The 26,566-nt window shown below is 31.1% G+C and overlaps 2 protein-coding genes across 6 annotated transcripts; both read right to left on the reverse strand.

The window, feature by feature from the left end:
* Positions 1–974: 974 nt before the first annotated feature.
* On the reverse strand, positions 975–4,996 carry LOC119689055 (GATOR complex protein Wdr59). The gene is made up of 10 exons (XM_038103796.1): positions 4,573–4,996; positions 4,304–4,514; positions 4,103–4,235; positions 3,895–4,045; positions 3,662–3,835; positions 3,160–3,600; positions 2,823–3,014; positions 1,594–2,637; positions 1,304–1,525; positions 975–1,238 (listed from the first exon to the last, which is right to left on the reverse strand). Exons 1-10 carry the CDS (start codon positions 4,855–4,857, stop codon positions 1,161–1,163), a joined length of 2,931 nt encoding a protein of 976 aa, XP_037959724.1. The 5' UTR covers positions 4,858–4,996; the 3' UTR covers positions 975–1,160.
* A 5,719-nt stretch (positions 4,997–10,715) lies between these two features.
* On the reverse strand, positions 10,716–25,809 carry LOC119688092 (metacaspase-2). Of its 5 annotated transcripts, none has more exons than XM_038102730.1 (4): positions 25,793–25,809; positions 14,657–17,729; positions 14,321–14,584; positions 12,813–12,900 (listed from the first exon to the last, which is right to left on the reverse strand). In XM_038102730.1, exons 2-4 carry the CDS (start codon positions 17,591–17,593, stop codon positions 12,895–12,897), a joined length of 3,207 nt encoding a protein of 1,068 aa, XP_037958658.1. In that variant the 5' UTR covers positions 17,594–17,729; positions 25,793–25,809; the 3' UTR covers positions 12,813–12,894. The 5 variants fall into 5 exon arrangements, with proteins under 5 accessions (XP_037958662.1, XP_037958660.1, XP_037958661.1 ...); XM_038102731.1 differs by having other exon boundaries at positions 12,818–12,900; positions 14,324–14,584; XM_038102734.1 differs by lacking the exons at positions 14,321–14,584; positions 14,657–17,729; positions 25,793–25,809 and adding an exon at positions 21,259–21,340 and having other exon boundaries at positions 10,716–12,900.
* Positions 25,810–26,566: the final 757 nt, after the last annotated feature.

Consider the following 26,566-nt stretch of genomic DNA (forward strand, 5'->3'; position numbering starts at 1 on the left):
AACTTATTTAAAATTTTAATAAATTATTTGAAAAATGATTTATTCGTATAAAAATCAGATATTTGATGTTATCGCAAAAAAGAACATTTGGGTACAGGGATATAATATTGCTTCGTTTTCTGAAAAGATAAAACGTTCTGAGCCGTATATGAAACTTAGACTCTTAGCAAACCGAGTAATTACACTACTATTACAACTTCTATCGATTTAATGAATGGTTAAAGTTTTACTAAGATATTTCTAACGATTCTAACTCACTTATAACAGCTGTAGTTTTATATACATAACTCAATTAATATTTAAATTATATAGATAACAGTATACCATATTATTCTATGATCTTATAGTAGTGTCTTTTAATGTAATGGAAGTACTTCAGTCAAAAAAATCAATAACAACAAATGAAGTCGATATTCGGGCCATTTACGTATCTTTAATTGGCAGCTTCTTTATCTATCAATGTTGAGAAAGTAATATCTATCAGTAATAATAACAGACAATATAGTTTATTTCTTTGTGAATTAACTTAACACAGCGATTTGTTGTTAGAATAATAGAATTACCCCGGTATTTGTTGTTGTTGTGCAGCGTAACAATCCTAAAAGGGACTACACAAGCAGGTTCATGCGGGCTACAACAACATTTATAATTAGGAACAATTTTTTTTTTAAATATTTTCATTAAATATAAAAATGTTACTGTTTCTGTTAAGTTTTTAATTTCGGAATAATATTTTCGAAAATAATATCATAACATTTACGAGTATTATATAGCGAGTCATTAAATGCATAATTGTGTACTAAATCTCCATGAACTTACGAAAATATATAATATATATATCGAACAGTTACAAATGATTTATTTATTTTTATTTAATTATTTTTTTTTTGTACATTTAACAAAAATTTGTAAATTTAAGTCAAATTAAAGCTTCAAATAATGGAAGTCTTCGAAAAATTGAATTTAAATTGCACACTATTACGTTTATTACGTTATTAATTTAAAATAAAAGTGTGAAGTCAGAATGATTTGCCTAAATATACTTTACTACATTTCACCTTAACATTACAAATATATAAAAATTTATATAAAAATGGATAAACATAACATATAAGATTAACAATTCAAACAATAACATATATGAAAAACTTTAACAGCTTTTAGATTATGTGTTCCAATAACTGTGCGGATTGTTTAAGGCATAGGCAACCACAACCAGTGGCACATACGTTGTGCTTCTGTAAAGTAAAATATCATAAGTTTATTGTATATAAAAATTATATGTACGACAAACAACATTCACCTCGAACCACTGCATCATATGTATAACATGACCACCATGGCCACATGCTATGCAAGCATTTGATGCACCTTTTACTGGCAATTTACATAAGGCACAAAACAAGACGGGACGTTTACATTTGCGGCAACCTGGCGTACGTTTAGTTTTGTTGCAACCCAAACATTCTGTTACAAATTCCACACCCTGTGGAATGCTAGTTGAATACATTGTATGCTTTAGTATCTGTAGGAAATAGATTGAGAACGATTTATACGACGATTCTTATATTCTTAACATTTGATTTAAATTACCAGGGCACGTTTTGAAATCAATTGCCAGCCGAAGAGCAGTTCCGCATAAATACGTTTAAAGTTGTCAAATAATGGCATTTTAGCTTTTCGTATTAATGAACAGGAATAAGCATCGGCATTGTGTGATTTCAGATCTGTCCAATCAATAGAATCTGACCAAGAATTACTACGTTGCTGTTTTAAATGCATAAGAGCAAGTCCACCGCTAGATGATACTTTTGTGTGGGATGCGTGATTATCAATCGGCAGCACAGTATGATATGGTGAACTGTTCGCTGCTGTCTTATGTGGCAAAAGACTTTGGCAATTTTGTATAGCTGTGGCGAAGGTGTCTAGTTCCATTGTAGAGGTGCATTTATGAAATAGGCAAGCCAACATAACTGCAGTTTGCAAATCACCGGCATTTGCATAATGCGTTATCAACGCTTCAAGCAGAAATTTTTTGAATGGATCCTTATAGAATAATGACTCATATTTTATTTCGTTTGGTATATTAGGGGTTGCTATCATCTCAGCCAAAGTCCAAATTGGCATTAGATCATACCGACCGTTTGTTTCACAAACTTGCCGATTTTTACGACATGTTGTAATTATATTACTTTTGTCAAGTGAATATTCTTGTGCCATATTACGACTTATATTCAGTAATTTACTTGTATCGTATATATGCACAACCGGTGAGGTGATTGTGGGTTTTTGTAATGAACGATTTTTCGTGTGTTTGGAACTCATCCGATCATGTATGTAAAATGATGCATTGGAGTCACGATGTGCATAGAGTACAGGTTGTGGTCCCATAACATTACCAAGCAAGCCGCCACCGTTAATGGCGGATAGCGTGCGAGGTGTTTTATTTTCATGCCTTAATGGCAAACGTTTAGTGTTAAGTACTTGTCCAAAAGTAACTAGCATACCCACACCATTAAATTTTGCTGCCGATATACGAGGAAACGGCAGCCAAGCATCGTGTAGCGCACCACTTAAATCACCCTCGAGACGTGGCGATTGTAGACGTAAATGCGATTTTTCAGAACCACCGACAGACTGTAAAATGAATATGAAAACATAGTAAATGTTAAAGTTTATGATAAGACATCAAAAAAGCAACAACTGCTATCAATAGTAAACAACAGTATTAAATAATGGGATATGATAATAATAAAAAAAATATATATTTTAATATATAATTTAAAATTTATCAAATAGTCTTTCATATATTAGTAACAAACCTTTTTCATTGCAGCAACTAAAGCTCTTAAACATTGCTCCAAACAGGTGCGCGATCGCTTCACACGTTGTAAGGCATTTGTTTTAAGTACTTTCAGCAAGGTCATGGACAAGTGGTCATGTATAGTTGTTCCTTGGCAAAAGCTAAAATCAGGTCCCACATTTGGACTTGGGTATTCAGTAGGAAAAGTTGTCTATAAATAAGTATATATTGACAATTTTAATTATTATGACAATATGATTCATATGATTTTCATTATTTAATCATAATATCATATACTAAATGATTATTATTAACAATTATGACAAACAGTGTTGTGTATAATGCATTCAATTCACCTGAAGCACCACTACGTGACCAACAGCTGTTATTCTAAATACAGCGTAACGTTTCAATGCATCCAAAACATCTACTTGTACATGTGGAATATTTGTATTTAACAAAGAGAACTCATGATGTAGTGAAATGGTAGGTTGATCCGTAAATGAAATTGCTATTTGTCCATCTTCCTTACGTATAGGTGGTGGCGGTGAACGTGAAGCAGATATGTGTAAAGCATCAATAGCTTCAGTTGGTACAGGACTAGTTGTTTGTTGGCTGCTATGCATTGGTGGCGATTGCATCGAAGATGTCATAATAGGCTTTAATCTGGTTGGTGTGTCAACAAAGGAGTCGTACGTATCATAATAATCATTTGTATCTGGCTCACATAATTTCAGCATCATATCGTCAATTTTCCAAACGCGTAACGTACGATCACGTGACCATGTAACTAGTTCCTGCATTAATAAAAGTATTTTAATGAGTGTATCTGAAATATTAGATTTAAAAAAAATTTACAATTTCTGATGAGTTTTCACGATTTGGGCGCCAAGCAAAGTCAAGTATCACATCAGTGTGACCAACAAAGGAACAGACTGGATCAGTTTGTTTGCTATTACTCCACAAAAACAAACTATTCTCTCCACGACCCAAATAAGGCACAACAATACTAACAAGTCCATTTCCGATAGGCTTAAAAGTATAAAATTTTTTTTTCTTATTTTGTTATTAAAAATATTTAAATAGCTCACAGTATATCGTGCACGCCATACTGGTGAGGATGTTGTAATGATCTTTTCCGCACGTCTAGGATTATTGACATCAAAATACTTAACAGTACCATCTTGACTGGCTGTAGCAAGACAGGTTTCACGGCGGTGGCTCCAATTAATGCCATGCACTCTAAAATTTGTTTATAGTGAAGAAGTCAATTTGATACTATTTCCTTTTTATAAATACCTATTTAGATGTGCTGTTATATAGTGTATTGGACACGAACCTTTGCGCATATCCCAAATTCTTAAATCGCCATCATGTGCAGCGGCAAGTAAGTGACCAGACACACGATTAAAACCAACTTGTGTGGCTCCAGCTACATAATTAACAGTAAAAATTATTTTTATAAAAGTCGTATTGAAAAATCCCTAAACAATAATTTACACATGCAAACTGCACTTAAGGATAAAGTTGGTCGTCTTAGCTCACGTAAGTCCCAAATGTGCGAAAACGTATCAATGGAGCAGCTAACCAGCAAATTTGGATTTTTCCCATGCCAATCAATATCAGTCACCATACGTGTGTGACCACGTAGTGAGTGAAAATGTCGCGGCTCAGCTGCACCCCATACAACAACGTCGATATGTTGTGATGTCTATAAACATTTTCTGAAACTATAGCATTTTGCTGCTTTAATTGATAAAAATACCTACTGCTATGGCACAGAACTCCTGACGATTTGGGCAAATAGCAAATTCGGCAGCGGATACTTCGTACTTTGAATTGCGATAATATTTACGCAATGTGCCATCATCTTGCCCAAGTCGTTGCAGTGCTAAATGTCTTCGTCCAGCTAACAACACCCACTGACCAGTGTAATCAACGGACATGGCAGTTGCTTGAGACTCGCGGTGCTCATAGCTGTTGTTACTTTGTCGTATAATGTACGATTGCTCTCGTTCGCGTTCACCACTGCGTAGTGCATCTGTAGGTGGCATTTTTATTAAATGCAATTCTTAATATTTGTCCTGGATCAGCGGCCGTAAATAAATGTTATTATTTTAGTAAATTGATACAATAAACAACTTTTCAACGAAAATTGCATCGCGTTGATAAGAAACGTCAAATAAGCGCATGAAATCAGCTGACTCTTCTTTGTTTGCTGTGTAGAGTCTTTTTTGGAGAATTTACCGAAATGACATTAACCAAAACAGACATTTTGGAGAAAAATGAAACTAAAACTGCGTTTGGATTGAAAAATATTTAATTTATATTTTTATTAAAAAATAATGGCAACAAATTAATATTCTGTAGCAATTATTTATTTGGGTGGAATTGGAGTGTCTTACATGCCTTGATTTGCATGGATTGTGGTTAAAGCGATCATACTGACGTTTTTACCTAATAAAGAGTATTCTTGTCAGTGTTTCTCATTTAATTAAAATGAACCTCTAAAGCCTGATAACAGAAAAATGGAACTACTGGGAGATATAGCGCTACTGCGTGGAAATTTTAATTAAACACTTATTCGGTTTATTTATCAATCAGACGTTTTAACTCTTTTACTTGATTAATATACATATATTTATTTGTATTGACTCTGGTAATTTGGTATGGGCTTTTTGATTGATAGAGTCTTCTGTTAGTTTAGAAAGAGAAGGCGATTTAAATGTTTTTGTAAGCGAAAATATCAAATTTTTTACACAACGAGTTCTACTTTTTATATTTTTCTACATAAAGCTTGTAAGTGACGTCTAATGCCGCTTTTAATTGAGAAATGTAGATTTATTCCCGAGCTGGCATTTTTTGTGATCCAAGGATTTATTTTTAGGATAATTCCAACGTTATTTAACAATCAAACATATGTTGATAAGTCACAATGCCGCTTATTTTCTTCATTTCTTTATTCTTTATTTTAATTTGTAAGTAAACACAATATTTGAATTGCCAATTGTCAAAGACCATAAAACAGCTGTTATTTTCAGGGTTATTTCATTAATCTGACAAAATATCTAGAGTGTTATAAATTAATCTCAAGTGTTATACATTTCACTCGCGATTTACCAATCAAAAATGAAAACTGTGTTATAGTATATTCGCACTGCCTTAATTAGGCAGTTCTGCTCATTAAGGCTGCTAATGATGATCATTTTTGTGCTTTGCACAACATTTTTGGTACTCAAATTTTGCTTTATTTCTGTTCATGACTATTTCACATATATTTTTTTAATTTTCACTTTTTTCATTTTAAAAGATTTATTTTAAACAAATGAAAGTTCTTTAGTAGCTTTTTTGACATATCAACGCTATATCAGCCGCATAAATTAAATTATTATAATGTGAACGCTCAGCTTTTGAATTCAATAATATAAATGAGCGACTGCCTAAATGAGACAGTGTGAATGTGCTATTAAAAGTAAATCTAGGGTGAAAAACTTACACTAGATTTGACAATCGAGACGTATATAAGTTTTATAATAACGAGTTGCTGCTAGTCTCAGAAGATGTGTCAGTTGTAAATGAATATTCTAAAACATTTCTTTACCAAGGATATAAATCTAGAAATCTAGTAACAAAAGAAGAGTAGTAGGTCGATTGGTAAAGATCACTCTTGTTAAGAATTCCAGGGTAAAATATGAACTTCTATCTATATGTGCAGAAATATGAAATGTGCCGATAGAACTTTAAATAAAATTTACAAAAAAGAGATTATTTTAGAAATATTTTATTTTAACATTTAAAGTCTTGAATGCACCAAATATAAATAAATACGTATAAGTATAACAAACTTCAAATCTAATAGTTGCGTTAAATTATTTTAAAATATATAGCATATATTATATTACGTATTAAAGTTGTATGTATTACATAAGTAAAGTAATTGGCAGTACGAAATTTACATTAATTTTTTCTATATGTTTTAGTTAATATGACTTAATAATATTTAGAGTATTCTTTTTTATACTAGTAATATATTTACAATACAAAAATTTATTACCAAATATTATCTACATATTATACGACAGATTTTAATAATACTTCGGATATTCTATTAATTACGATCAATACTAATTATAATAACATATATATCTATATATAACATACATATATCTATATATAATTTATAGAATTTTTAAATTTAGCTTAAGTGAACATTAAAGTACATTTCAAGTAAGCTGTTTATATGTTATATTGTAGAACTCTGTAGAACAAATTGTATAATAATAAATAAGTATATACATTTAACATTAAGACGACGTCATAACTGCTTATAACTGCTTAAGAAAAAAACTCGATATCATTAAATAAAATTAAAAGTAATATTGTCAGGGTCTATCCAAGAGCGTTTTCGTGGCAAGGGTATGGGCTTATGCCCATACCATACCATACCATATATTACTAATCTTATGTGATGACGGTTTTTAGCATTATTACTGAATATATTATTGAAGAAGTTGTTAAAATAATTTATATAATTAATTACAAAATTTGTTCGTTGGCACTACTTGCTGAACTTTCTGGCTATGCTCATGGATCTGTCTCTGTGTTAAGTATATTTCTAATAAAAGGTTATATGGCCTTAATGCACTCGATTTATTTTTGAGTATTTAACATTGGTGGATTAATTTATTTAATTAAAAGACCACACTAAATAAATTTGCAGTTCAATTGAACCATCCTGTATAATATATTTAAAAGCGTTCGTAAAATAATACAAAAGCAAGTAATACTGGATCTACAACCAACAACAATTGACAACTAGAATTACAAACATGACAACTAAAATTACAAACGAAACTCTCGTATGAATTCAGTAGAGGAGTTAAAAAATTATAATGTAAGAACAATGATTTCAAGTGATATTATTTACTCATATAAATCATACCAGTAATATAGTATTAAATAAAAAAGTAACCATTTCGTGCTTCTGACTAAGTAGCACTGTTTCAGTGATATTTATCCAACATAACTTATGTTCCAGATATTATCTACCGTGATCAGAATCTACATCAAAAGTGTGTTTTATTTGTGTTTACTTTCAGTACCACAAAATGGATAACCCTGTATAATATAAACTCTACATAGCTGTAAGAATATATATATATATATATATATAAGCAGGTCTAAAGTCATCTTTCACGTCTATGAGCAAATATTGTATAAATTAAATGCTTATAATACTTTAAAAAATATATATAAAACAATTATTCAAGATAAATTATAATAATTATTATATATGACAATGAGTTAGTAAATATCTGTTAAAAAAATTAATATTTTTAATATATAATTATAGTTTACAACATAAATTAATTCTCATATTATGCCAAACATTTTATAGATTATTCCTAAAAGAATATTTCTATAAGATTATAATTATTTATTATTAACACATCTATATGTCTAATATTTAATAGTATGTAATTATGACAACAATAAAAAAATATGACGTAGAATTTTCTTATAATTTCTATTTTTATAAATAAAATGATTTATTTATTTGTATATTTTTATGTTTTTTTTTGTTTATTTAATTTTTTTTTTACAATAATTATAAATTTTTATAATTTTTATTCAAATTAATTTATTATATAAAATTAATTTCATTATTATTGCACTTAATTATGACATTTATTTGACATTTATGACATTTATTTTTTAAATATAATATAATATATATATATAAATAATATTACTACAATAATTTATAAAACAGTTTTTGAATTTATTACAAATATTTTCAAAACACTGTATATGGATTGTTTTAATTGTTATTAATATAATTATATATATGGTATGTATAATTTTTGCTTATGTTTATTTTTATATAAAAAGAAATTATTATCATTCTCATATTGTTCCTTCAATATCTTCATATTAATTTTATTATAGTCTTAAAATTTTAATATCAAAATAAAGATTAGCATGGATATAATTATTGTGTATATTATCATTACAATTGTCGGGGCCCAAGCACAGAAAGCATTGAGACTGATATAGTTCTAAAGTTCGTTGCAATACCATTAGAAAATTTATGAACGATTCCGATTTTTCGGGCACATATATTTGATGATGGATTTTAGTTAAGCCAAAAAAAAGAAAAAAAAAGGAGGTCACCTATACTGAGCTTTTTCCACTATGCTATTGTATATCAAAATAGCAGGCTTTAAATTTGGTCTGTTTGTTTCTTGCTACCAATTTTTTGTGTAGTCAATATAAAATTGAAATGGTGCCCAGATTTATATACTTTTCTCACCCATCATTATTAAATCAACTAGTTTCAAAATAAAATTTTAGCCAAATTTTTAAAATAGAGATTTTTTAATGGGTTGTTTCTTCATCAGAAAGAAACAGAACTCTGACATAATAAATGTTTAATAGTTTTTTCTATATCATCATTCTAACAGTATCTATAGAAGCTCCATTGAGGTCACACAATCTGACAATTTCTCATACTGAAAATGTTGTAAAGGGCTAATTGTCTATCTGAAAGTAACCGAATTTTGATAATAATAATAGTACCTATAGGAGTTCCATTGTGGTCACACAATGTGACAATATCTCATTCCAAAACTTTTCCAAAAAGAGCTAATAATGTATCTGAAAGTAGCCGAACTCTGATGTAATAAATGTGTGCGATAGTTTTTTCTATATCATTTTTTTAACACTATCTATAGAAGCTCTACTGAAATCAAACAATCTGACAATTCTCCGAAATAGGATATAGTTCAATAATGACATAATAAATGTTCATTACTCACTTTTTTACTCTCATTCTGAGATTTATAATTTGATAAGTATTGAAACAGTCTGTATTTGATATATTGACACAATGCTTTATTGGACTTGGGAGACTGTTTGTTTTTCTCCTAGGACTTATAGCAACTTCAGGCTTGAAAATGCTTTCATTTGCAGGAACATTATCTTGAAAGCTCCAGCTCCAGAAATTTTGTTCTCGTACAAAACGTTTGATGTCATATGTACATATCTGTATTGAGCTAATGAAAAACAGTAAATTTTGTTGTGTTAAGTTGAAGAGGTATACATATATACTTTCTTTCCCTTTCTTCTATCAGAAAAGGGGTTTCAAGCGCTCAGTTATTGCTTAAGTCAATTTAACAATTTTTACTGGTGGTAATCAACCAACCATATCTATGAAATATGTAAATAAAATTTGTTGAAATTTCTAGTTAGTTTATAAAAGATCGCTTGTCGCTTTGGTAACATACTTCTCTGCAGTCTCTTAGCTGATTAGAATGTTCATAACTAGTCCGTTAGACTCGGAGTGTAGTTTTGTTGTTTTGCGTATATATATTAGAGACTTTAGCAAGAGACTTGTTGTATTTTGCCGCACTTCAGTGCAACAAAAACGCATCTATGAGTTATATTGTGATATTGCAATAATTATATCCATGTTAACTATCTTACGGCTTATGGTCCTTTCATATTAATATAATAAAATTATTAAGAACTAATTTAACAAGTTGCAGCTTTGAAAGCTTAGTTATTCCACATGTATTTTGATATAATATTTTCAACATTTATAATTATTTTTTAATATATAAATATTTTTTTTCATTTGTAAACAGAAAGAAAAAAAATTTTTCAGTTCAAAATATTTTTTTTTTAATTAAAACTTTCGAATAAATTACAATATAATTTTGTCTTTAAGTGCTTGTGTGTAATAAATTGTTACATACATATATATATGTATAATATTTATATACAAAGTCTTATGAAGCCTTTATTTTCCTACTACAGTACAATAGTAGTCTGTAAAACTGTAAAACACCATACGCATTATTTTTTGATATATTAATATAATATATACTTATTTATTATATATATACACGTTTATCATGTTTTTGTATATGTGTTTCATACATAAGAAAAGATAAAATATGAAAATATTTTTACAATACTTGATCCAAGAATATAACCTTTTTTACCTATGGCAATAGCAAAACATTTTTAATGGTTTTTCATCGATACAGTAGCTTTGGCTGGAGTAGATATTTAGTCGGCTAATCGTTCCAGTTAGATCGATTGTGTAGTTCGTCATGCGTACAGTAAACTCATAGATGGCTAAGCCGGGTTTCGTTTGTATGCGGAGTGTGACATCGACACTATATTCATTGTTGACATCTTTGATGATATTAATGTGGGGTTTTGCAATTTCCGCCGTTAATATTGAGTTCAGATATAGTGTACGACATAGTATGTGATCTTTGATACGATGATTGATCAGTTTAACAATGTATCGTGCAGCTCGTTGTACACGTGCATCTGTTGTCTGTAGTTCCTGTCGTTGGTGGCAAGTGCACCAATGCGCTGCTATACCCGCATTTTCACATGTACGTTTACCTGGTATTGTCAAGAAAGGGCTTATGCCACGCGGCAGTCCTTCTGTGCTGTCTGCAAGCTCAATTTCACGACTTTTAATATTTGCATCTTCTAAATTTTGCAAATTAACCAAATCATTTAACATTTCATGTACATCGAATGGTGTTGTTAAGCGGTTGGCGTTAGTTTCGAGGTTTTTATAAGCGCGTGGATATCTGCTCTTAAACCACTTAGGAAATATGGGCATAAATAGTGGTTGACGCTCCTCCATCGAACCCTGGTATGTTTTGCGAAATGAGCCCCAGCGCAGTCCGTGATCGCTCATCAATATAACAATAGTGTTATTAAATAAATCATTTTCTTCAAAAGTTTGAAACAACTGCATTAGGTCGTAGTCCATAGCTGCCGGCATATTGAACGCATCATGCGTAATGGTTGAGCTCCATAGAAACGCAAAGACATCTTCAATTTTGTAGAGTGGTAAAAGTTTCCGTACGAATTCCATTAGGACATGAGCAGATATTCGTCCACCTAAACATAAATTCACATTCAAAAAATTATTATAGCTGATGTGATTTTCCATTTCTCTAATCACGGTGTGCAAATAGTAATCAGTTGGTTGTTTTACGAATCCGGAACGAAAATAATTGAATAATGCCATGAAGGAAACGTCCTCACCGTACGCAGTTGTGTAGTTTGCTTCTTTATAACGCTTCCAAATGAAAGCACATTTATCATAATTTTGTTTATTAGCGGAAATTGATTGTGATAAACATGAAATATTCAATTCATTCTCATCTAATCCAACCAGTAGAGGTATCAGATTAGGATATGTATTGTCACCAACTTTATTATAACCCCAGAATTCGACATAGCTCAACTTTTCTTTTATGAATCCAACGGTGTTATGCATTTGACGTAGAAAATTCAAATGGGATACACTATCTATACCAAATATAAGAACATTAATACGTTCCTTTTGTGGCTTAAAAGTGTCTGGCTTATGTATAGTTGAAATGTTTCCGTTGCTGTAATTAACAATCTTATGCTTCCGTGGCTTAGTGATGAAAAAATGATAATCCTTATAAAATACCTGTGATTCTTTGTTAGCGCACTGCACTAGTATGTTCTCTACGCCAGCCTTTATCTTGACTGGACGTTCAGCAGATAAATGAAACCGTATAGGCTTCAGGTATTCAATTTGGTAATCTGATTTACGCATGATCTCGCTATAATTACAATTAACGGTCCTCAAATCGCTTATATTGAAGTCTTGGAGCAATTCTGCTGAATTCATGTTGAGGTATAACAAAGGTTTCGTTTCGCTGCTCCGCAATAATAGTTTATTGCAAACTATGGCCTGCGGTCTAAACATAAATTGTAGTATGTTGTCGTCGGTAACGTTGAAAAATGGCATCCGACAACCAGGTGTGTCTACAAAATATACGGGCATTGCGGACTCATTTCCATTTTTTAATAAGTATGTTTCGCGTGGCACAAAATCGAATTGATTTTTCAAGTGTATGATTTTCGATTTGAGATTATAGTCCACAAAAATATATGAAAAGAAGCAGATACTTAATATAATAACGATGATTTTTTTGAATTGACTGCGATTTTTGGTCATGCTGTAGTATCGATAATAGTGTTGAAGGTCGCGTTTGGTCATATACTTGGGATCAAGTAGGTATTTACTTCTGTAAAAAAAAAACCAAATATGATTAGAATTGGAACAGCATAAATATTTCTTCAAAATATAAGATTGTGATAATTTTGACTTAGTCGAATATCAAGGGGTTTAAATTAGATTTCCTTTTTTTCTAACTAACCACAATAAAAATATTCAATGTAGTTTTTTTTTGATTTGAGGGATAGAACCGCTTACACGGACGTGGAACTACACGGAAGCGACAAAATTTATAAAAGGAATTGAAATATAGAAATAGGCGGAATATAGTTACATTACAGCAAAGGTCTTAGTTTCCATGATGAATGTGAGAAGATTCAGTAACATAAGATTCTTACTCTGGACATCATAACCTAACAATATCAATTTAATTCCAACAAAGACAGAAGAAAAGCTTTATGCTGTTTATGTATACAATAAAAGGCTAACATATCTGATTTGTGATGGCACCTACATTGGCGACCGAAAAATTTAATAAGGAAGGATTCCTAAGCTATAGATACAATTCTAAGTGCTCAGATCTGTTCAGTAACTGCTCAGATCATTTGCTAAAAAATTGCATAAAATCCTGGATCTTTATAAATCGATAGATGCGATAAGAGTAGTAAAAATCGTAAAAAATTTTTAAAACTATCAGAAGAGGTTGGGTTTATATTATAAAGCTAGCCAATATCGCCCATTAAAATTCTATCGCTTGAAGGAAGACGAAAAAGTTTATTAATTATTAATAAATTAAAAAAAATTTGAAAAAAAACTATTATTAATAAATTATTGATTCCGAATGACTAGCACTTAACAAGAGCAACATCTCTGAAATAATAAAGTCCAATAGCCTGACTTGCCCATGAAAATTCTACCGCTCGAAGGAAGACGGAAAAGCAGAATTTCTGGAAATTTATTAATTATTATTAAATTAATTATTAAAACATTAAAAAAAATATTAAAAAAAATTATTAATAAATTATTGATTGCGACGTTTGACTTTTGAAATGATAAAGAAAGTCCAATAGGATGACTTGCACAGAAACCAAAGTTGGGTGTAATTGGCTCTTTTGCTAATGTATGGGGTACATATAGTATATTTTACCGTAACTATAACAATTAGCAATGAAGAGGAACACTGTTAAGGAGAGAGAACGTGAAGTAGGTACATATAATGTATATATATCACGAATAATTTTTATGTACTTTATGGAGATATTTCAATCCAAATCAAACTAACATCCTGACAAAAGAAATAAGAATGAATTACGGGACAAACCTCAGGATGGTCTAATTTACCTGTAAAACTGCTATAACATTTAATAGTTGATTATAATTACGGCACCCTATATAATATAATCACAATAACTTTTAAAGTTTGAACCTCGATAAGCAAGACAAGATAAAAAAAATTTATGGAATTTTTTATAATAAAAAAAAATGCTCACTACATTTTTAGAGGTGGCGACAGGTTTTCGCGTGACGCCACAACTTTTCTTAAAGTATGTTTGAGGAACAACCGCTGGATTTCTTGGCTGTTTATAAACCATTGATATGTGTACTGGCACCGGTTTTTCTACAATTTCATTATTTTCTATTTTTACCCATCCATGACATCTGTATGGAGTGCTGTACTTCTTAGTACCATAAACTTCGTTATTCATGTTATTAGGGACATTTGTGTCAGGATTAAGACTTACGAATTGTGGTTGCTAAAAAATTTTTTAAATTAATTATTAACTATTTAAATAAAAAATTGTATAATTGAAGCTATTCATGTATACCTTCAGTTTGTTCTTATTTGTTCTACTACAAACTGGTATGTCAATGGTAGGAGGTTTTTGGATCTGTTTTGGACGCATATGCAAGTTTTTTCTAACATTTTCAGTTGGTGTTGTTCCAACCCATTTATGATCAGGCATTTTCTTCTGTGGCATACGTTTAGGTATTGCGCCCTGATTAACTAAAAGCTGTGCCTCTGTTATGCCCGGCTTGTTTTTTGGGTATGGAGTTGAAGTATTCATTTGTTGGACATTTGTAGAATAATTTTGATTACTTCTGTCGTATGGCATTTGCGTATTTAGTGTTTGCTGCGGTTGACTTTCATTGTAAACTTGCGGTTTCTTCTCGTTTTTGGTTTCTCTTGGCTTAAAATTGGGTGTTCTTCCCTGCATACCATTGTTATGTATGAACCTTTTTTGGTTTTGATAGGTGCTATATTGAGGTTTGATGAATTTATTTTGTTTTTCACATAATCCAGAATTGTATTGTTTTCTCGATGGATCGTTTTTTGCTATGAACTGTCGCTTCTCATTATTAATTGGTTTACCGGTTGGATTGATTCCAGTTTCGGGTACCGGCTCGTTGTTATCACACTTTGGGTAAGAGGTTTTATAATGGGCTTGGTTGATGTTTGGTTGGTGTTGTTGTTGATTTTGGGTTACTTTATTTACGTTTCTTTTAATTTCCTTCTTCAAATTAACCTGATTATTAATATTTGCTTCACAATAATTAATTTTGGTGTTTCTTGGTTGACATGGATTGCTAATATTTGAATCGTTCTTATTTAAAGAAACATAATTTCGTTGGTTTTTGTAACTGTAACGCAATGGTGCCACTTGATCTATATTTGAACCTCCAGTTAATCGTTGCTTTTGGGTTGCATTATATTGACGTTGCTTAATATTACCATCGCCATAACTGTCAATAAATTGTTTGCGAGGCGGTGGCATTGGTTTCACATACGAATCTTGGTTAGATTGTGGCTCGTGATTTTGTGGCATATGTCTCTGTTCCTTACTATTATATTTAGGATTTAATTCTTTTTCAGGAAGTCCTCGGTGATGATTTAGAGCTTTAGGTTTTGTGTGTTGATTGTTTTTTTGTTTCGAATAACCCATTTCTTGTACTTCGTCATGCATTACACAGGGTTTAGTATGCTGAAGTTCCAGATCAGTTCTTAAATTTTCTAGATTTTCTACAGAACATACCTTGTCGTGTACACCGCACTTGTGTTTGAGAGGTTTCTTCAGTTGCGATTTGTCAAAATTATTCAAGTGGGTTTTATTTACATTTTTTGACTGTAGTTGCTTACAAGGAGTATCATCACGTTCATAGCATTGATTGTTATTAATCAATTGGTTTGAATTTCGGGTTTGAACTCGATTTAAATTTGAACGATTATTATCAGATTCACGACATCCATTATTTGTAAGTTCACCCTGCTCCTCCTCATTGCTCATTTTATTATTATGTAAAAGTTTTCGCCGTTGCTTGTTAAACGGTTTATGTCGATTGAGTGTGTCAACAAAGTTTTTGGAAGTTAGTTTCTGTATCTGATTTGAAAACGAACGCCCCCGGTTGATTTTAGGATATTGATTTTTGAGATCTTCATTTAATTGAGCAGTTTTATTGTGAGCATTATCCGCGTGCAGTTCATGTTGAGGCTTCATTTGATCTAATGTATGATTTGTTTCATGGTATCTAATGGTTCTCAGACATTGTTTAGAAGTTATCTCATGGCGTAACGAATGCTGTTTAACACGTGTATCATTTCTGATTGGTTTCTTAAAACAATTATCAACAACAGCTTGTTTAGTTTTTGGTTGCAAACCTGGTTTCTGCACACCCCGTTTTTCAGCATGACGAGTACGCATTTGTATTTGTGGACTGTTCTTACATTTTTGTACACAAGGCTTTGCGTCACTAACTCTCACACGATTATACAGTCGCACTTCCCTAGGATTATGGTAAACATTTTGGCTGGGTGTTTTATTATCATTTTGCACACATTTCGTTATTGAATCTTTTCGGCTTTCTTGAAAGACCGAATGGTTTTTCATATTTGTCCAGTCAAAAACCCAGTTGTAAACAATCCTCCAACGGCTGGCAGTTCCATGAAACAATTTTATTAGATATTCATAATCTGGGCAGGTACTAAAACCAAGATCTCGACAATACCTAAGATATATATGAAATTCTCGCGGGCAACCTTTACAGAGTTCAGTCAGTGGTGTTGATAATTTTATTTCTGCAATCCGTTCATATTTTTGTTTTCTGGTTTTCGCTTTTAAACCTTGCCAAGGAAGTGCGCTCAAATTAAAATACAAAAGCACATAACCTAATGCCTCTAAATCATCACGACGAGATTGCTCTAAGCCCATGTGCGTGTGAATAGAGACATATCTTGCAGTGCCAGCTAACTTTTTGTTTTTTTTGAATGGTATATGTATTCCATCGAGAGGAGCACAAAATCTTTTTGCCAAACCAAAGTCAAACAAATATACAGTGCTAGAAAACTCATCAATACCCATAGCAAAGTTATCTGGTTTAATGTCGCGATGTAACCAGTCGGACTTATGGAGGCATTGAACTCGTCTTAGCATTTGATCAGTTAGCTGGATTATTGTTTTTAAAGAGAAGTGACGGTTACAAGCAAAAAACAAATCCTCCAAAGAGGGACCAAGTAATTCCATGACTAATGCATTATATTCCTCATGTTCACCAAACCAATGAAAAGTTGGTATACCAACGGACCCAGTCGTACTTGCATAGACATTCCGCTCATTACATAGCTGTGATTTGTTGCATGGAGGCAATTCGAACTTTATTGCAACTTTATTCCCAGATCTAATGTCTGTGCCGGTAAAAACCTCTCCAAATGATCCATTTCCAATTTTGTGTCCCAATACAAAATATTCACTAACAAAATGTTCACTCATACTACAAGTTTGTCGTATATGAAAATTTATAATTTTGACTTTTTTCCACAAATACCAAGTTAAGGAGTTGATAGATGATGCAATTATATGCTATCCAAGAGTATGTTTAAAACATGTATATACATGTATATATGCACTGCAAATGCGATAATGTCCATTTAAACTAATTAAATTATATTCTATATGTTTTTGAAGTACGTGTTGGGGTGTGTGTTTCGATTTGAAATAAATGTAATGTCTAAATGTCTTAGGGTTAAAATAGCAAAAATGAACGTGACTTCGTTTCGTTTCTACTTTATGAACTTCTACTTTATGGGGATCTCTCCCTTTTTTATGGATAATGTGACATCTTAGATACCACCACACAGTCATAATTTATTTATTACTTAAATTACTCATTAAATTTTCTTAAACATACATGTTCGATTAAGTTTGAGAAAAATCGCAAGAAGTCGCAATCTCTATTGGGTGATTGAACCTATTAGCAGCGCTGCCGTTAGACTCTGAACAAAACATGAATAAAAATTGATTAAAAGTGAAGTATAGTTGAAGTACTTCTTAAAACTCTGTTACCAGGAATTTCTCATTATCATTATACAATAGTGCTAAAGGAGCACGTTTCGTCTGACAATTCAGGAAAATCTTCTTTTAAGAATAAACAAGAAACACAGCATCACAATCCGTTGTTAATAATGAAATTATAATAGAATCAATTTGAATTAGTAAAACTTAAATCTGAAGTTTATTTAATGGAAGCTATTCCCTCTGAATAGCTTCCAAATAAATAAGTCTTTCTCAATCAATCAATAGCAGTTATTACTCACAAAACAATAGAGGTCTTATATAAACTGGAAATATTAAAACTAAATAATAAAATTTAAGATTTAAAGATCTTAAACGGTGTTAATTCTGGGTATGAAAAGTATATCATTAAAATTTAAAAAGTATAAAAATAAAAGTATAAGAACAAATTTAAGAGGTATTGATACTTAAGCATGAAAATTTCTAAAAAAAAGTTATACTATATATGCTTCAAAGAAACCGATATCATTCTGTGACTTGAAAGGAAGTAATTTCTTTTTACCCATTCAGTAATAAGAGTAGAAACAAAGAAAGCTGTACTAAGCCAATCTAGCAATTGTATTAAATTAAGAGCAAAAATTTTATGGATCTCTACATACATTCTGACAGGGTACTGTAGGGTAAAATATCACTTTACAAAACAGGGAACTTACTCTAAATGAACTTGTCGGTTTTGTAGGGCAGAGAATGAGATCTCAAAATATGTGTTATGAGCTTTCCGACACTAAATTATAAACATAATAAGTACCTAGATAGGCATCTTATAATGGATGAAGTTATAAAACTCTGTAATATAGGTTCAATGTTACAATTTATAGGTAGAGAACATCAATATCAATAATAACTTTTTATGTGCTCAAATCTTCGGCCTTACTCACAAACCCGAAAATTTGTCACAGTCATGATATACATTCGGAATTATCCGGCTGTATGATCATGCCCTCAGTACCATGTACAATGACTTGATACCGGACACAGTGTTGGCTAGTCACTGGATTTAGCACACCTAACTAAACCTAATTCTATAACTTCTTCTCTCTTGATGGCAAACTTAGAAAGTGGTATAAAATGATTGATACAATAACAGATAAAATAAAAGTTGGACTTTGAAAAAAAAATAAAAAAAAAATAGTAATTATTTATAATAGAGTTTTGAGCTTTCACACACATTTTAGAAAATTTAGGTGTCATATATATTATATGCTCTTTTCAACAAACACCTTTTGAAAAACTTATGTTTAACAAAAAAATATTTCTGATATTATTAAGTCGCTTGGTAAAGGTAAATTTGAAGAAAATTTTAAAACTATGTGTGAAACACTATTTACGTGGTAATACTAAAAATATATCTGAAATAACATTTCACCAAGAGAACAGGACGTATGGGGTAATGCTGACCACTAACGCCCAATCGAAGGTAAGGGAGTGTGTATGCCCAAGCAGTGCCGTAAAGCAATGGAAATCGGAATACCGATTTAAATACAATTTTTTTATTTAGTAAATTATATAATAGAAGATATTGAGTGAAATAATAGAAGATATTTTGCACTTAAAAATTTTTTCGGCCGAAGACATATATTAAACATATTTAAACAATTCACAAAAATAGTTTTCAAGTTAAAATTTATTTGTTAAATGGGTCCGCTTCCTAGTTCCCACCTCAAATAAATTTATAATCACTACTAGTATATGGACCTAAATTGCTATATCGATCTAATAAAAAATCCACTATATATAATATATATAAATGAGAATAAAGGTATGGTGAGAAGAATCCCGCCTTAAATAAATTTATAATCACTACTTTGTATTGCCACTATTCATATAAATTCTATACAAAAACTGACTGATGAGTGAGTGAGTGTGAACATAGCTTCATAATCTATTTAAACGGCATAAATTACTTGTTTGATTGAGTTATTACCATTGTCAACGTGTTTATAATTCTCAAATAGATTTGAGTATCAAATCGAGTTTTATTCGTTATTATAATTAGGCAGCTCTTTTAATATGGTTAATTCAAGCCGTATTTTAAAACTGCGTAGTTCTTATGAAATTGTATTGCTTCTTATCCACATGTTGCTCTTACACTACTGATTGACGAATTATAATGTTAATTGCTGTATAAATGCGTATTTAATCTAAATCCCGGGATTATGATTAACTTAAGCCATGTAAATAGACTATTAAAAAGATATTGGAAAGCAAATATATTATATCATACTATTTTATTTTATTATTTCTTGAAGATCTTAATTATAATCATTTCCTCTTCTAACAAAATTAAATTGTGTAGAAGGAATGTATATTTTACGGATGGAGTTGGAAGAGTATAAGTTAGAGACTAATTAATAGAAGAGGTATGAGAAATATGAGAGGGAAGTTATTGGATGATTTTTGTTTTTTGCTTTTGTGATGAGTGATAGCATTTTAAATAATTATTTATCACAACAGTTAATTGCTAAATATTTGTAAAAAATAGTAAAATAATTAATTATAAATTAATCAATACCAATAACTTTTCCATTGTTAAAGATTTATTTATAATCAGAAATAATTAAGCATATTTTCGCATTAAAGGATGGTGTAGAGGAAATTAAAAAATTATACCTAACTAGCCTATAACCTAGTTTGAAGATGAAGAGTAAATACTGCACGGAAAGGTGAGCGACGACATACTTTTTGCAGCACTGAATTTATTTACACAATTACTACTATTCTTTCATTAATCCTTTCAAACTACAGGATTTCAATCTCACGAACGACAGCTAGTACTAAAATCACCAAGAAAACATAAAATTCTGATCTCATTCTGAATAGTGGAATTATTTTTGTAAACAAGGTTTTCTCTACTATTTTTACAAATGTAGGTGGATTGTCGTTTTTTTAGTAGTTTTTGTTGTTGTGGTATATGTCAGCGCTATTTGCCTCAAGGAATGCTTAACACAACCTGAAATTCCGCCTCAACTCGTCCCACCTCAACTCACGATATAGGAATAATCCTTTTGTCAAATACAAAGGCAAGCAAATACTACACCTAGAGCAGAGGAATTTCCTTTTCATCTCATCACCAAACCACTTACTCATATGTCATGTCACTGTATTTTCGTTTATCTTTACTGTAATATGATGAGCGCATCTTTTCGAGCACTTATTTTAAAAATTTCTAATATTTGAAAATATTTGTGCATTTATCATATATGATTAAGGAATTATTTTTAGCTAATTGCCAATTATCACTTTTTGTATAATAAAATCATTTTTCACAATAAAAGCACTCCTTACGAGGAAGGCGACAACCGCACGTTTGACTGTTTATCATAGACTCACCCTTTTGGAGGTAAATATCTTTTGTTTTGACAGATGCTGGGAATTTTCGCGCATGCGATTTGAATTTCATTCAAATTGACAGCTGAAGGATGCTGAAGGTGCACTGCGAAAAATTAATATTTTCAATCAAATATATAATATATGTATATCATACCAGTTATGTTTAAAAATATTTGCTATTTTAAATTAGGTATTTACTTTCATCCTTTAGATAAGAACGTCACAACTTAGTTACTTTATAAACTTACTGAATTCAAATATATTTAATATTTGATTTATTATTACATTTTTAGATTATTAACTTTTCAACGCATGCTTTATTAAAAACCAACCAAAAAAAAACATACACTACAAAAAATATAGTGTATATACATACTATACTATCGTTGCAGTAAATGTGATATTTGCTCCCATATTCGTAGGTTTCGAAGTCACGTTCATTTTTAAATTAAGTTTTACAATATGTTACAGTGTGATTAATGAAACATAGGCGTACTTGTCTAGACGTGTAAATATGTTGGTAAATAAATACCATATACAAATGTTTTATATATGTATGTCAGTATATATGTGCTTAAGTTCATCAAAGCTTGCATCTAGTTCAAAAAAAAAAATTGTTGGTCATTTGTTCTAAACAACTTAAAACACTAGAAAAATTGAAGGTACACAAATACAGGGTGTTTTTGAAATAAATTTCCCTAAAGTTATTCACAGACCCCTGCCCCCCCCTAACAAACCTTAAGTCCACCTCAAGGCGCACAGGAAGATATGCTGATCTACGGTTCGTCATCAGTTAAAAGATAATTAAATGATAATAATTCTAGTGTAGTTAAAGCTTAGTGTGGGGCAGGTATACGCCCCCCAGCCACAAAAGAGTAAAAGTGCACAATAGCACTAACTCAAACCACAACAACAACAACAACAGAAACCAACCACCTCACGTCACTCTAACTGACCACCACCTTACTTCCCCACATTATTCCCCCACCTTCGCCATTTTACTCCTCCAACTCACTTCCTTACCTTGGCCACCTTACTCTCCCCACTCACTTTCCCTTCTCCTTCCTTGATAGTTTTAAAAAAAAAAAAACATTATCCATCCAAAAATTTTTGTCAATATCTGAAATATAATTAACTCAAACACTAAATTCCGAAGCAACACACATAAGATATCGGTTGATAAACTCGTAGGATGACATATTGGCAGCACTTTTAATGAAAACTCCATGATATTTCACGACATTTGACCGATCATTAACTCACAGCTGTTTTAGTGAAACAAGTTTTTATATTTTTAGAACAATAGATTCAAAGCAATTAATTATATATTATAGTTTTCTAACAGAAAAAAATGTCGTGATAACAAAAGCTTGATTTAATTTGTGCTATTCGGATCCTACTAACATCAAGACAAATGGTAGAGAAGTGATTTACTAATTACGACCGTTAAAGCACAGATGATGCCGAACGCGCTGTCGCCCAAAGTAGATGACGACGCATGATGACAACAGAAAACTCTACAAAATCGTTTTAGCAAACCCTAAAATAAGGAGATAGCTGACACCTTAAAAATTTTTGTGAAAAACCCTAAATTGAAATTGCAGTATGACTCCCTAAGATGTAATTGCAGCTGAGATGCATCTATTAGCAGTGGGAGACGCTGTTGCGGACAGTTGACTGAAAAGCACAACGTTCCGATGATGTGACAAAAAGGGCTTACTGATTTGCCAACAGAAAGTTGGCAAAGTTAAGGCTTTCCGATTTTGCTAATAGACAGCAATAGCTATCGGCCTAACTGATTAAAAAAAAGGAGAAAAAGCAACATAAAAGGAGAATATCGTGAAATAACAGCCCCATATGAAGATAAAAAAGTTACGAAATAACTACATCTTACAACTGCAGCTACCAAGAGAAAGTCAACGGAATAGTATTAGTTAAATTGAATCGTAAAATTAGTAGTTTCATGCATAATAGAAAATTAGTCTAAATTTATAATCATCTTTTATATAGAAACATCAAAGCAAAAGTCCCTCGAGGATCAAGGTTTATATCTTTCATATATACGTATTCTTTACACTGCGAACTTTCCAAAAAAAAAAGAAAGAAACTCAGTGTTAACATTTAGCGTTAATACTTAAAATGACTACAGCCTAGAGATTCAACGAAGAATCAAACTTACGAACAGATGTTACTTCGGCCTAAATAAGCAATCAAGAAATAAAGCCTTCTCTCCACAAGCCAAAAATCACGCCCCCCCAGTCTACTATCATGCCTGTCCTTTGTGTGGTGCAGAAGCATGAACAATTATTAACAGCAATGTGAAGACATTAGGAGTTTTAGAGAGAAAAATTTTTTTAAAGATCTATGGTACCTTATGTGATGACAAAAAAAAATCGAATTAGATAGAACCATGAGCTGTATAAGCTATACCGCGACAATGTTAGGCGCATAAAAATTAAGCGACTTTACTAACTTGGTCATGTCAGACGAATGAAAGAAAATGCTCTTGATTGGAAAGGTATTTGATTCGGTACCCGTTGATAAAAAACATATTAGAGGATGTCTGTATCTTCGTTAGAAGAACCAGGTAAACAACAATATGTAGGTGCTCAGTGGCGACAGTAAACCACTGATCGGCGGAGGCTATTGGACGCATCAGTAATGGCCCATTAATTAAATAAGTAAATATACCATACAAAACTTAGAGCCCTGGAACTGGAACATTATTGTCTTGTTAAATTACATGAGTGGGATACGTAGCAGAACATTTACAAATTAAAAATTTTACTTTATATCTTTATTTTAAAATAAATACTACCGATGATATATATAATAGCGACTTTTGCGCCGCGCTTGGAACAGTCGTTAGTTCTTGAACAATCATACTTGAATATATATATTTAATATATATAAATTGATGTAAATTATATTGAGTATATATATATATTGAATATATATATAAAGAAGTGCATTTTTAGCACAAGTTTTATATCATGTAGTTATATTTATTTATATATTGGCTTCACAAATCATTTTTGCGAAGTTCTACGCCCAAGTATATAATTAATCACGAAATATGGATTACTTTCTTAGAAGATTGAATAACTGCTGCAATGACTACAGCCTCACTATCACTGCTTACGACGGGATTTCGGTAAATAAAAAGGGTGACTTTTGTTTCAGTGGTTTTGTTAATAAAAAAAATTGACTTATTTTTTGCAAATTTAAAGTGTATCGGTAATCCAAGTCCTACTGTTTGGTATAGTTTATATATTGTCGAAGTATGCATTTTGATAAATAAAGAAAATGTCAGTACTATCGCTAATAATATCGAATACCGAGAAAACACAAAAAAGAAGGTGTTTGGTTTAAGGAGGGGAGTGTCAGATGCCACATTATAGGGGAGATACCAAGTTATTGAAGAAAATATTTGTTTAAATCTTTTTATATATTACAATATTGATCTAAGTACAAAGAAACATTTTTAATGAACAACCATTCAAATGTTGATTGAAAAAAATAGCTGTCAAAATTGTTTTAAAAAATTTTGTATTCGATAAGTAGTGCTGAGATCGCATATAGACCTGATAGATCCGGATCCAAATTAGAATCTTTGAAAACAATAAATGACGATACATATTGCTAAAGATATGTGTGTTATTAGAGGATTATAGAGAAAATATTACAGATAGTTTAACCATTCTAAATTGGTAGCTCCAAATAAACAAACAAAAAAAAGAGAAGCCCAAGAGTTTTCTTGATTTCCGGGTTTTTACTTTTTCTCTCGTCACTCATAGACTGCCCTATTAAAATACTTGCAAGCGTTCTGCAGTTCTTTTAATTATCGAATAACATATGTTTTTGTTATTGTAATTCGTAAATGATTTGTAATTTCATACTATTTCGAGGTTTTAAAGAACATGAATAAAAATACAAATGTTCAATAGACTCTCAATAGGATTTATGACTATTCAGTGATTAAATTATGTTTTCCAAACAAGACCCAAACCCAATATTTCTTTTTTTAAACTAAATGCAAGCGAAATTGATGGTGCGTGTAATATAAGTAGTGTTCTTTTGCCGATAAAATGGAATCTTATTCAGCATTATACTGTCTAGACTTGGCAAGATTTTCGTTTTCGAATGCGAATAAGTTTTCTCGCGTTTTATCTACAAACAAAATTTCGTATATGCCAGCGAAAACTGACGAGTGTATACAAAAATCTTGCCAAATACTAGCCAGTGTAGACGCAAAGTAAATATATATTGCAATACGAGTACACTTACCTTATGTTAAGTTTCTGCAAAAATAAATTATAATTTAATAGTTAACAATTGAAATTTGAAATCATTTCTTGAACGATAAAAACTAAGTAGAGTTCGATAATATTGAACCAAATACACTATTAAAATATAACTTTTCGGAGAGCAGAATTTGATGTTGACTTCTATTGTTTCAAATTTTGAATGAACAGCAAATATTTTACATTAAACTTTTGACATTTAAATTTCTTTCATGACAACTAGATTCATTTTAGTAAAAGAAAACGTCAACTTGATTTGAATATTATTGATTGTGTCATTAGGCAAATATTCCTGAAAGTAGAGAGGTTGAGAAGTTAAAGCCCACGTCGATAAAATACGCAAGAAATGGCATTATAAACACATATATCTAAATCTTAAATCAAAATTATTTTTTTTAAGTCCAATATATTATTTCTTGAATTCGTTTCCATCGTCATATTTGACGATTCTGTTGCCATTTTCAATGGCATTAACTTTCATTAGTCTTACCTAGGTCCTTGTTCTGTAGGCTATGCCGAAAAAGCATGTTATTTAGACTGTCATATCAGTATTGCCAATATCGTATTTTTACAATGTCTTTGGTTGTGCCTAAATTTGAAAGGAAATGTAGATATGCTCACTTTCACTTTGCCACCAAAAATTACCAGCAAGAAGAAAGTCATAGAGGCTGTAATAATGTTAAGTTATTATTATATTATCTTATAATAATTGTTAACAATACTTACAAAATTCTACGACTTTCCTTAAAATTGGAAA

This window comes from Teleopsis dalmanni, chromosome X (assembly GCF_002237135.1).
Source record: "Teleopsis dalmanni isolate 2A chromosome X, ASM223713v2, whole genome shotgun sequence".
Lineage (NCBI taxonomy): Eukaryota > Metazoa > Arthropoda > Insecta > Diptera > Diopsidae > Teleopsis > Teleopsis dalmanni.

Excerpts from the sequence above, each read along its gene's own strand:
- LOC119689055 (XM_038103796.1), bottom strand. The coding sequence starts at position 4,857 with ATGCCACCTACAGATGCACTACGCAGTGGTGAACGCGAACGAGAGCAA. Across the intron at positions 3,601-3,661 it reads GTGAAAACTCATCAGAAATT|GAACTAGTTACATGGTCACG; the intron begins GTAAATTTTTTT and ends TTATTAATGCAG. Across the intron at positions 3,015-3,159 it reads GTCACGTAGTGGTGCTTCAG|ACAACTTTTCCTACTGAATA; the intron begins GTGAATTGAATG and ends ACTTATTTATAG.
- LOC119688092 (XM_038102730.1), bottom strand. The coding sequence starts at position 17,593 with ATGAGTGAACATTTTGTTAGTGAATATTTTGTATTGGGACACAAAATT. Across the intron at positions 14,585-14,656 it reads CAAATAAGAACAAACTGAAG|CAACCACAATTCGTAAGTCT; the intron begins GTATACATGAAT and ends AAAATTTTTTAG.